Source organism: Eufriesea mexicana, unplaced genomic scaffold (assembly GCF_001483705.2).
Source record: "Eufriesea mexicana isolate 0111107269 unplaced genomic scaffold, ASM148370v2 scaffold106, whole genome shotgun sequence".
NCBI classification, from domain to species: domain Eukaryota; kingdom Metazoa; phylum Arthropoda; class Insecta; order Hymenoptera; family Apidae; genus Eufriesea; species Eufriesea mexicana.
The window spans coordinates 999079-1012347 of NW_016908282.1; the positions used below are offsets into that span (position 1 = coordinate 999079).

At 37.8% G+C, this 13269-nt stretch overlaps 2 protein-coding genes across 2 annotated transcripts; one reads left to right on the plus strand and one right to left on the minus strand.

The window, feature by feature from the left end:
* Positions 1–2318: 2318 nt before the first annotated feature.
* On the minus strand, positions 2319–7160 carry LOC108555025 (integrin beta-PS). Its single transcript, XM_017910497.1, has 15 exons — positions 6972–7160; positions 6691–6898; positions 6381–6609; positions 6204–6306; positions 5948–6118; positions 5781–5879; positions 5544–5708; positions 5321–5479; positions 5082–5213; positions 4669–4968; positions 4065–4286; positions 3866–3982; positions 3597–3786; positions 3390–3529; positions 2319–3315 (listed from the first exon to the last, which is right to left on the minus strand). The coding sequence occupies exons 1-15, from the start codon at positions 7116–7118 to the stop codon at positions 3241–3243; spliced, it is 2457 nt and encodes an 818-aa protein (XP_017765986.1). The 5' UTR covers positions 7119–7160; the 3' UTR covers positions 2319–3240.
* A 508-nt stretch (positions 7161–7668) lies between these two features.
* LOC108555034 (uncharacterized) lies at positions 7669–10542 on the plus strand. The gene is made up of 3 exons (XM_017910516.1): positions 7669–7776; positions 9090–9167; positions 9322–10542. Exons 2-3 carry the CDS (start codon positions 9117–9119, stop codon positions 9463–9465), a joined length of 195 nt encoding a protein of 64 aa, XP_017766005.1. The 5' UTR covers positions 7669–7776; positions 9090–9116; the 3' UTR covers positions 9466–10542.
* The last annotated feature ends 2727 nt before the right edge of the window (positions 10543–13269 follow it).

The following is a 13269-nucleotide window of genomic DNA, read 5'->3' on the forward strand; positions in this document are numbered from 1 at the left end:
GCTCGAGGCCCTAAAGAGCAACAACGAAGAACGGACAGCGGATCCGGCGCTGACGCTCATTACGATGATTGGCAGATTCAATTAACGAGCAGCCGGGCTCCAGCACGGCGGGGTCGCCTCGGCTTAACCTCGGCTAAATATTATTAATAATAATCAGCTCATTACCGGCTCCATTAATTATCCGGCTGTATATACGAGTTATCCAGCCTCCAGGAGCGCACCAGATTCCATACGATTCCAACGATATTCCCGATAATCGATACGAAACGTACGAGGCTCGCTATCTCGTTTATTAGTTAACCGTCGTTAGGACCGCGCTAATCGTACGATCGTATGCTCGTTCATTCCGTTCAATGTATTTACGGAATGCTTCGGAACAGGATATTGGGAGGGAAGGAAAAAATTTTCGCGAACAACAGACTTTCGTTTCCCTCGAATCAAAGCATCGCGCGGTAAACTCGCGCTTGCGTCCACGTTTCGAATCGAAATGCTCACGTGATTACGCGGCCGAGGCGCTGCGCACGTCCAATCGACGCGAGAACATAACCTCGATTCCTAAACTCGCGATACTGTCACGCGTGTAAGTGCGAGCGTTTAAACAAAAGGAGAAACGAGAATCGACGAGAATACCGAAATTTGTTCAGTACGGCAGGCTTTTGGATATCTGGTTAAACGGCAGATGGAAGGAAAAGAGAAAGTGGAATATTAATCCATTTAACAAACTCATTATCGATGAGATATATCGAACGTTTACTGTGCGCGTCGGCGGCGCGAACGTGCTCCTCCTATCCTGAAGGAACCCCGGTAATATTAGCGGGTTGGCACCCCTGCGGCTTGATTTACGGGCGCGCACTAACGAGCCTCGGTCTGCGTTGAACGCGAAGAGGTGGTGCACCTCCGTTCACCAGCTCTCGATCGTCCGACAGTGCTGGCCGCACGATGCGCCGCGATCAACGGTATCGCCCAAATTTATTCCGCACCCATCAACCTTCCGACCATCCACGATACGAACAATCCCTGGACGTATCATAAACAACGTACGAGCATGCGCGAAATACGACAAGGACGTAGATAGTATAAAAGAGAGAGAGAGGGAAAACTAGTGACTTTTACTCGTAGCGCCCTCTCACGAGTCGCCTTGAAATTATGTTTCGAAATGGAATTCGTCATACGCCCTCTCTCCATCGGCCGTGTATCGACGCCAATGCCCCAGAAGCACGAGGATGAATGCACCGAGGAGGAACGAAAGCCAGTCGAAAGGTTGAATCCGACGATATGCCAAACGGCCTGAAAGCTCGAAACGGGCCGACATCGCCGGCCCCCGAGGGCTGATTGGACCGTATTTGGCTGTAATTAAGGCACCGGCGGCGGCCATTAGCGACCGTGAAAACGAACAACATTGTTCCGCGGGCGAAAGCCGAGCTACGCTCTTCGACGTACCGGTATATCGAATGCTGCAACGATGAGCCAACGATTTTACACGAGTCACGAATATCCGTAACGGCGAACGTGCAGATGAACAAATTGGAAATGTAAATAAATAAATTGAAAATGTAAATAAACAAACCGAGAATGAAAATAAACGTCGTGTCGTTTCTTTGCGTATCCCCTTTATAGGTTAGTTCGCGTATTTTCGGAAAATTCGTTTAGGATGTATTTCTGGCCTTTTCGTTCGTACCTATGGTCGTGGAGAAGTTCCTTCTCGTTCTGGAACAAATAACTCCGTTAAAATTCCACGAAGTTTGTCAAGGAATACGGTGGACGTGAAAAGTAATCGTTAGTTCGCAGGGAATGCTCGTGAGGCCACGGCTGACAGATCAGAACGAATACGACAACAATACTGTTCGACTCGCGTAATTGGCGCCATGGGCACCCGGTGGGAGCATCTCACGGCTGAGCGAGGTGAGACGCCGATACAGGATGAAGAGATTTACAATGTTCCCGGCCGTAAAATAATCAATAAAATCTGTACAATGTAAAGAAACGGACGTGCGGCAGTGATTTAGTATGCGGAGCGCCGGCTTCGCTATTCTCTCCTTCCTTCGACTGCTTTTCTGTGCTATCCTTAAGGCCCGATTACATAGGCGAATCATAACCTCGCAAAATTGCGTCGGTTTTGGTAGAAACGCTGACGGTAAACGAAACTTGCCTTTAGAATGATAATTTCTCTTTGACGCTACTTTATTCCTTTGAAAAATGTAAATCGATTATCGAACAGGTAATCGTATCGTGTAATCCGGACGGTAGCGAACCTTGATGTAGGAAACATTAAATGTACACCGACGATAAAGGTCACGTTGATGACATTATGTTGGTAAATAACTTTTTATTCATCCTTACATACTCTCGACAAATGAATGACGACTATTTATTTCGCATTTGCCAATTGACAGTAATACGTAATAACGACGATAAAGAAAATCGTCGAAAGTTTCGTCGCATTCCTCGACACGCCTTTATCCGTAAAACGAGCACCGCTATAATGGAGACCGAGGAGATAATCAGGGTCGAGTAATCAAGTCGTATGGGCGGATTCAATGTGGGTAGAGCTTTAGGTTTCTGGTGGGAAATACAGCGAGTCGCCGCAGGGTTTTGCAGCAGGAGCCGACTATGGTGACGAATTTACGAGCTCCTTACGAGGCTGCCTTCTTCGAGCATAGCGAGCAATAAAGTACGAGGCCAGAGGATATTCGAAACAATCGTCCGAAAGGCCAGGACCTATCTCCACGCAAAATCCTCGGATCAAATTTAAAATTGATTTACGACTGATCGCTTATCGACCTTCGTCTTACCGGCCATCGTGATCACATTGATTCTACTTCCTGGTATACCTCTCTCGCAAAATATTATATTTTATGTCTCTTACCATCGCAAATTAATAGTCGCCAAAAAACAGAATGGAGTTTCAGAATGACGAGTCTACAAGTAAAGTACCGAAAACGGATTGGGAGATTCGCGTGAAAAGTGGAGAAAAAGTTTAACACGTCACTCATGCCTTGGATAAAAATGCGAGTATAAAAGTAGGCAGAAGTTGTTTCCCATAAAGATTGGAAGGATAAACGTTTCTTCTCATCGACTAGAAATTGTTTTCTCGCAAAGCAATTAACCAACATGGCGTCGTCGTTCTCAGTTCGTTTATGGTGGCGCTACCTATCGGAGTGACTACCTTGCAGTAGAGCAAAAGTCTTTGCTTGGAAACATCTCGTGCGCTGATATTTGTTTTATAGAAATAAATTTTACCTAGTCCTTCGAATTCTCGTTAAACGTCGGATTCTTAAATGTCGATGTAGCCTTTTTGTATAATGGATTTTCCCCCTAAATCAGCAGTTATTGCATTAATAAAATGAATTCAACTAATTAAATGAAAATAAAAAATCAATATCGTTTACCTTATCCCATTTAGCAAGAGCGCGTTGTCGTTCGAATCTTGCGAATTCCTGTTTATCGTGAATCGTTGTTAATATCTTCCAAATGAGGAGAATCAAGAAACCGATAATCACAGTACTAATTATTAATCCTACAGCAACACCTGTGATGCAAACGTTGGAATGCATGTATTATCGCACGTTGTATCCGGTTTACCATTATGCACTTACCGAGAACGTTAATAGGTTCAGGACACGCTCGCTCCTTTTCAGCCAGAATTTTAAATATCTTAATATCTCCCCCACTACCACCTCTGTAATATTCGTATTTGAACACAAATGTGCATCCAGCGTCGCCAGGAGTTCGACAAATATGAGCCCCAGTCTCCTCATCCTCTGGATGTTCTTCAACCTTGTCTACCTGTCCGTTTGAAAATTATAGCAGAACTTTAATGACGTTTCATTACCGCCATTTAAATACAAACAATCTATCGTCTTACGATATGTATGTCATGCAGACACTGATCGCAGCTCCTATTTTGAACGAGAGGTCCGGCATTGTGCACCATGCATTCGACGCAATTCTTCAATTCCTTGCACCGTTGTCCAGGACATATCTGAAACCGCGAGAACCCAATTTGTATACTTAATAAACTACTCGTCGAATATTCGCATATTGATAAGCAGATGAAAACTTACGGGACACTCCTCGCAGTACTGTCCCGAGTATCGGATGTTGTCATTTTCGTGACAATAACAGTTACCACAAATGCAATCACCACGACCGCTGCAAATCTCCATGGTTTCGCTGTTGGTCGGTATGCATGTGCTGTTGGTTTCTTTGCAGTCGCACGTCTCGCCACCCCATCCCGGCAAGCAATTGCAAGTACCGCATTCGCACTTGCCTCGCCCGCCACAAACCTTAAACGCAAGAACAACGTTAGAGGGAATAATAGAATACACGCAAGGACGTATAATTTATCCGCCGTTTTTCTAAAAGGCACCGTACAGGTTTCCTTAAAAGGGAAATTACCCGAACAACTTCACCACTGCGAAGTTTACGATACACGGATATATACGTTCGGCTGGTACGTAATAATGCGAAGTAAACAGCGTTTCTGCGCGCGCATGCATTCGTCGTGCTATTTCTACGCACCGCGCGAGAAATCGTTTAGCTGTCATTCTTCTCGTAACTTAAACCGTACTTCTGATGACCTCTCGCGTTGAAATCGTGCACTTCGTCGAGAAGCATCTTTTTTTTCCTTGTTTGCTTAATCGGTTATCGACGGGGACATTCACTTACCAATCCGCCGCTGCGTTTGCAAGAGAAATTATCGCATTCGCAATATTTCCCGTAAAAAACTTCTTGCGGATTGGGACGCTTTACGCAATCACACACACCACATTTACAGATCCCATGGCCACTACAAATTTCCGTGGTGTCGTTGTCAGGCTTGCAATTCGCCATTGCGGCTTCGCTCTCGGCTCTTACTTCGTTTCCCTCGCATTCACATTGCTTTCCGTAAAAGCCGTCATTGCAGGAGCAAATACCGCAGACCAAAGTACCATTTCCTCTGCAATCTTCCGAATTTTCCTTGTAACCCTACATTTTCAATCAAAATGTGCGAAAAAGGTTCAGATGGTGCATGTATACACGTCTGTGAAACTATAACGACGAGACAGATCTGCCAACTAGTGTTAGGTTAACCGTCTTACCGGATATTGTGGATCCTCGCAAGGACAACTGCATATTATACTCAGATCGATCGTCAAGCTCTCGTTTATGCCTCTTGGTTTTATCTGCATAGTAGTCTTGGTTTCCTCGGCATTTGTCGGACATTCCGTCGCCTATGTCGAACAAGAAGATTTTACGCATCAAAGATCGAAACAGTTTGTGCGACGTACGTCTCGAATGAAGTTATCCGATATATCAAAGTATGTATATATGTATGTACCTGCAACACTACTTCAAATTCAACGACATCGCTCACTCGTAATCCTCCGCATTCTTGTCGTTCTTTCAGTTCACCTTTCTTGTCCAAACATCGCGAGAAGTATTTCACGTCGATCATTTTTGGCGCATTGTCCGTCATTGTTATGGAGTTAACCAGTTTCTGAAGAAAATTATCAAGATTTATCCGTGAAGCACGAATATTAGGTATGCAGATTCGCACGTACCTCGTATTCTCTACTAACAAGAGAAACTACATTTTGAGAATCGCTATTTATCGTTCCAGTAGATGAGCCACTGATGCTTCGACTTAATAATTTGTACGTCGTATTCCTTTGGCTCGTAACGGCGAATATGATGTTCATGTTGTGCTCGCGAGCTATTCTGTTAATCTACGTAAAATACAGTTATAAACGAATACTTTACTTGCGCAGCGCATTTAAGCAAAAGATGAAATTGCATACCTGAGCTATGGATGGATAATCTTGGAGGAGCGAGTACGTATAGAACCCTTCGTCGTTCAGATGACAAAGGCAATCGTTGGGTTCGATTATTCCTGCAAGCTGAAACGCAAGTATATTTAATTTTCGAAGAAATATAAAGCAGTCTTCGTCCAATCGCGTTTACGTACTTTCCCATCCCCAGCTACGTGGAAACTGGCGTCTGTGGAGAAAATGATAAGATGTCTGGCATTCTGTCGCCAGCCAATTTCCTTGGTGCAAACCATCACCTGCATCAGTGCATCGAGACCACCCTCGGGAGAGTCGAGATTACCGGACACTGGCGCCTTTTGCACGTTAGTCTACCTCAAAAAAGAATTAGGATCACAGATTGAAAATTAGATTGTGAATTAGCAATCAAAGTAAATGACACTGTAAAACGATTACTTTGAAAAGGTTAAGGTTCTCGGTAAGAGGCATTTGATTCTTGTATCCATACGGCGGAGCACATGGTTTTCTTGTTGTACCCAATACACATGGTTGTTTTAGTCTGCAAGATTGGAACGTCAAATTAGAAAAGCGTAGCGACATGTATGGTATGTGAACATGAAAGTTTCAAGATACTTTTCCGGCTCTGTGCTTGTCATAGGCAATACAACTTTGTCCACGAAACTACCAAATCCTAAACGAAAATTTGATGTCAAATTACGCATAGCTTCTGCCAATTGGAGCCCCAGTTCTGACAATCGATCCCTATAAGTTACCATGGACGCCGATAAATCCATCAGATAATATAAATCCACTGGATAGTCCTCTGCCTGACTGTATCTCAAGATCAATCGATATTCTTCACCTGTGAACAAAGAATTAATTTCGAACGAGATGGTTTACCAAGAGAAACAATTTAGCCGTAACTACGAAAGGGCTTGCTTACCTCGTCTGAGTGTCAAATGAATCCTTTGGGGTTGAATCTGAACAGGACTCGAGCGTTTCGTCGAGGATAGCGGTTTATTTTCCAGCAGCGTTATATTATCTCTTGCATCTATCACATCTGATTTTTGACACCAGTGATCACCTTCTTTTAAAAATTTTTCTCTGGTAACACATCGTACCAAAGGTCCATTCCCGCTTTGATGGTACACCTAAATAAAATATTCATTGTCAATTTGAAAGTATTGAAAGCTTTTTATTGATAATTCAGGTATCAGTAATTACCGGAGTGGAGCACCAAACACATCGCGGAGTCTGCAGGCAATACTTGCAGGTTTGTTGAGACGCACAGAGACTTTCCGCATCTTTATACTGGCAAAACACTAAACAAAACAACTGAATCAAAAACAGGAATATCATCCAACGGGACATTATTTCACTTTTTGATGAGAATTTAGTTTTAAACAAGCGAAGTATGACTCTACTGACGATTTCAAAGGATATTGTGGTATCCCACGGAAATGACTCCGAGATAAAACATGCGTCATTGAGTAACTATTTTCTCTGACAAAGTTAATCTTTCAACCAGTGAGATGATCGTTAAACAAAGACATCTTTTTTATAGTAATAATAACGATGTTATATATTTATTGTACAGCTCGCCAATAAATTATTCTTATATAAAATGATATAATGTTGAATAAACTTTAGTACATTGTTATATAGACAATACGAGAATGTTTATATTATATAAATTTTTAATTTATTACACAAGAGTATAATCAAGTGACATCTCTTGCTTAATGTGAAAAGTTTTAAATTCAGTACCATCATATGGTAAACGTGTAGAGCTTCCATACCATATTCTGGAAATACAATATACATTAAACCAAACAAAATTTCCTCATTGCCAGACGCAAGTTACAGTGGAAATGATAGTGTAAGTATAGACAGTTGTTAAAAGATGGCGCAATTTACGTTAATCAATGTTCAGAAACGTAAAATCGATAGTGTTGAGAAAACAGCTTAAGTAGAAGGTTCGTAAACCCTCAGTGATCGTCTCTTTCATCGGCACGTTTCGCACACGGTGGTAAGTATACTATTCCAGTATATATTTTCACAGTGAACTAATTCTAATATTGAAATATTTATTTTGTGATATATAAAAATACTCTTATTGATTACGTAAGAGAACGCCCAAGAATGTTCCACACTATGCATTCTTTTAACTATTATTTAAGAAGTAGAATTGTTCGTGTTTTAAGAATGTATTTAATGAAATATTGCAGAAATATTAAATATTTCTTGAAATTAATATAAAATTTGGTATTTGCTGTATCTTTTTATGTTGTTAAGCTTAATGAGGTCTATTCAATTAGGAATTTATAGGTTAACGTCGCCGCACATTATATTCTTTTATTGACAAAAAAATGTCAACAATACTTATTTTAACTGAACTTAGTATTTAAACTCAATTAAATTTTACAGTATCAATAATAAATCTTATATTATAAAATGTATTTTTCTATTTTTATGCATTTAATACGTGTGATATCGGCATGTACTAACACAAATGGAGTAATAAATACGCCGCAAGTATGGTTACACTCTAATACTATAATGTATCTGATAACATTCAAACTATATTGACGTTTTATTTCCTTGTATTACAAAATGTCCGTTTCAATGTTTGTATAATGTACATGGTAATATTAATAATTAATTATAATAATATGACAAAATTAACTATGTACATCTTACATAAATTTAAAAAGTATTTTCATCTTTCACTTCCCATGACATAAATATATGACATTTTAATGTGATACATTTGTAGAAAATAAAATTTTGTTATATCACAGGTCGAAAATATATATTGTTACATAAAGATACTGAAATATAAAGTAACATGTAGTCTTAGACGACGCCAGATCTAACTTAACTAACATTTCGCATTAAGGTTATTTAACATCAAACATTAGTAACTTTACCAACAAAAATATCATTGATTTTCGTTTTATTTTTAATGGTCGATAGCAAGCCAATTTTTTAAATTAAATACATGTACGCGTTTGTCACTTTTTATCGATGCAATTTTCATGTTATTTATATTATTCGTCTCCCACATAAGTTTTTTTAAATTTCCAGTAAAATATATTTCTAGTTTGAAAAATAAGACAAAATAATGTGTAAAAATTTAACAAAATAACAAAATGATTTCTAATATAATTTTATGAACAATACATTAACAGAATTAGCATTAGCATTTAAAATAAACAAGCTGTTTACAATAATCTCCAATTTGGGACGTTCTCCAATTTTATATGTCTACTGCGTGTAATTTTGATGCCTATATTTCATGCAAAAAAAATACGCAACTTACGTGTTCTGTATTTCTTTTAGAGTACGAAGCAAACCTTTGGCATAGAGATGAATCTATCTCAACCCACCTTGTATGCTCTCAGATTATCTGTGCAACAGGTAAAATATATTTAACACTTAAAGATAAATCTTATATAATACATATCAAGTTCTTTCATACAAGACAATAGCCTTAAAACGTTATAATTTCTTTAGTTTATGTAATCCTTTTATAGAAAAAATAAAAATTCTACAAATTTGTTCTTTGGTGCAGGGGTCCGTTTCGTCCGCATTCCGTAAGAACATGCTGGAACGCAATGTTATCAAATCAGCGTATATCCTTGCAACTGTTGGCCTCTCTATGAGCATATTTTCTGTAAAGAAAATGTTAACCTCTAAACATCGAAGCCGCTTATAACAATTTACATAAAATCAGCAGCAACAAACCAATTTTAAGAAAAGAGGGGAAAGAGATAGCATACAAAGCAGAAGAAGAAGAAGAGGAAGAGAAAGTCTTAAAAAAGTTTATCATATCCGCGTTATCATTTATGAGAAAAATTTTCATTGGATTTTAATCCAAATCGAAACATCATTTGATTATATTATATGCCGAAAATTATGGATCTGGTATTATTGAACTTAATATTTTATAATTAGTCTACGCTCGTGGTCCATTTTTTTTGAACATTGAAGTTCCAACGAAGTACGTTAATCACATTCGATTTATATGTGATATCGTATTTTAATCGTTATTAAAAAAAATATTTAAGCAACTGTCGGTATAATTGAAGCTAATATGAAGAATTTTAAACATATATATTATAATCCAACTTAAATGATACGAATTAGTAATTTATCGTATGTTCTAAAACTTCTTATACGTTTAATCGATGTGCCATGTAGTCAAAATATAAAGTCACTTCGTCCGTAATATATATGTATAAAAAAATTAATATAATTCGACAATTTTAGACAATTCTAAGAACTCACTTTGAAAATGTTACTCTTTAAATGTGAAACCATAAAATCAGTTCATCAAGGTTTTATTACAATTGTTGCTGCTACCAAGTCACGGGCGTTGATGACGAAGTTGTTGAAACGCAACATTGTATAATTGTATAGATTGTATTCATTTTGTCGTAGTCAAATGATACAAATTCTTTGCCACACAAAGTTCAATGGATTTAAATTTTCTTATCACCTAGTCCCAACAATTTTGCGTTCCCATAAATGTAGTGATGTTCCTAGACAGGTTTACCTCGTCGTATTTATGGGTATGTTATCCTGTGACATTGCTAGGTGTAGTTTCTTCGCATCTATGACGTAATAAAAAGCGACAGAATCATATTTATTATACTTAACGTGTACATTTATTTATAATTATTATACAGTCTCACACTCGATATTTCTTGTCGCAACGTCTCATCTATATACTCCCGCACTCGTTCTTTCAAGCTCTCGATTTTATCTCGTATTCTCGTAAAAGATCTCATCCACACCAGGGAAACATCGACGTGATTAACCGTCATCAAATATATCGCACGTAAAACAATTTCACGTCTTTTCAATATGTAAAAAAATATCTGATTTGTAGAAGTTATCATTTAGTCGATCCTTCCCTTTGTGTGCATGCTGCTATTAGCACACGAAATATATAAGTAGCTATAGAATTAAAAATTTATAATCGTCGGACCACTCGATTCTTCGGCAGGTCAAGACACTAAACATACGTAAAATAAAAATGAAGATAAAACATAACGACGTGGCGCGCTTAACAATGGTAACAGTTACGAATTTTCAAGAAAAAAAGGCGATAGCGCTGATAATTTAACAATTCGTGCGCGTTTGAATCGCGACTACTGCGACTAATCGACTCGACATTCTTGTACTTACAAAAAAAACTTTGGCAATTGCTACACTTAATATACTTTGGCGAAATAAACGCGTTTCTCATTGGTCTGTCTCTTCTTTCACCTTATAAGTGTATTTTGATCTTATGCTAACGTAAAACGAACGAGTAGGAGTTCGAGGACGACGAAGAAAGGCGAGGGCGAGTTCTTCGGTTCCCCTGTTCATGTTTCCTTAATTAGTACACTAGTGGCAGTCTGGCAGAGAGGCAAGTGGTTGTTACGTGTTTAATAATTATAAACTTTAATTTCTTTCTTATGCGAGACAGTACCAATTAGTCTGAGTCCAAGGAGGTGTGCATCTTATATTGGCAATAAACAGCTATTTTTTTCTTTTTTTCTCACTTGTACTACTATTCAATTATTCGAGCTGCCCGACGATGTCGTGTTCGACTTTCACGAAATGTGTACACGGTTCTTTTGTAATTTCCAATAAGCTTTTACGATGGTACAGACGTTTCTTTTTCACAGAATGAAGCATCAAATATGCGTGCTGATTAAGATAAATAAATATCTTGGTTAAAAATCAATGCATTCGTGCCCTTAGGCTATGCGATTAGAACACTATCTAAGATTCAACGAAGTATCAATAAAATGATGACACATGAAATCTGGCGATTTCTTTTTTCTTCTCAACTATGTTTTCCATAGCTACTGCCCAAGCTTGACCTCCCTTCGATATTTTTTTCAAAATTAGTAATGCAACATAATTGTTGGAACAAGATATCGATTCAATAAAAATATATAATTGGCAAGTTCACGAATCGTCGTCGTCACTGTCGCATCTTATGATCATACGACGTATAAAAGGTCAATCTGTAAATAGTAAAAAGAGAGAAAAAGGAAGGAAAAGATACGTAAAATATTAAAAAGCGAACAGCTGCGCAATACGAACAAAAGACGTTGAACGATTCATGACAAATGTTATCTATAATGGATCACTCGCCTTTTCATAAAAGTGATTAAAAACTTAGCACATAATTCTTCTTCGTCAAAACGATTAAGATACTATTAAAAAAATAGATTTCGCATTAGCGATTATTCACGACGACGTTTTCTTAACCTTAATTATTAACGAAAACATTCGATTGTTTTCCGTTACTTTGTGTAATTTATACAGATTTATGCACATATTAATGTTTAACCAATTGTTCGCTATTTCAAAAGTCAATTAGAAACATTGTAAAATGATCGATACTGGCAAAAAAATACATAAAGAGGAACCGATTCTCCATAACGTTTGACGTTCTTATTGAGATCGTATCTCGCATTCTGTGCATGTAATTGGCCCCCATCGTACATAAAGACTCCACAGAAGTCGTGTATAGATTATCTTTAAAAATTTATTCGTTAAAAAAAGAAGAAAAAGACAACTGAATCCATGCACTTTGTGCAAAGACTGCTCGTACATTGATACTAATATATATCTCGTAATATAATAAAATACGTAACTTCGTTATCTCATCTTGTTCATACGTTCTACGTGAAAGACGTTGAAGTTGTTTAAAAATTGTATTTCTTTTGCTTCGGTTAGTCTCGAATATGAAATATTTTATAAAATCTGCAATAAAATAGAAATTTTTAATACACTTGATTCTGAAACAATTTGTAAATAAATTTAAAATAGTATACAAACAATGTGCTCGATATATCTAAAAGCATCTCACATTCAAGGCCAGACCATTATTTTCTTGCATCCTCTCTTCGTGATAAAGTTTCCTTATGTTTACAAATTATCATTACATCGTACCTTTCGTATCGCTCGAAAACTGTATACGCTTTTCGTACATTCATGATTTCCATATAAAATCTCAGAAGACGTCGTTTCAACTATATTTCGTCAAAGATTGTATAATCAAATTGATCATCCTTTGCATGCAAAAACATATTTTCCGCGTAAGAAATATTGTTTACAATCCTATACAATGAACCAAATACTTCTGCAACAATTCTCAACTAACGAGTGTTTCGCTACACTGAACATCAACACCAAAATGTGCACTTTAACGTTTCCTATGCCGCGCATAAATTTCCCGACGCTCGGTAGTAGATATACGTACATAATTTTCTGAAATATTGATCAATTTTTTCCATACGATATCAAGTAAATAGATATTTCTGTCTAGCACAGACTTCGTGCGCTTAGTACTTCTATCAACGTTAAGAAATATAGCGCTTACTCTTAATAAGAATATCAATTATCCAAGATAAGACACCTTAATACATAACAACATTTCCAATTTCGGTCAAAAAATGTCTGTCCTGTGTCAAACGTTGTTCGCATTATATGCTCATGATGCATGATGATTCATCTC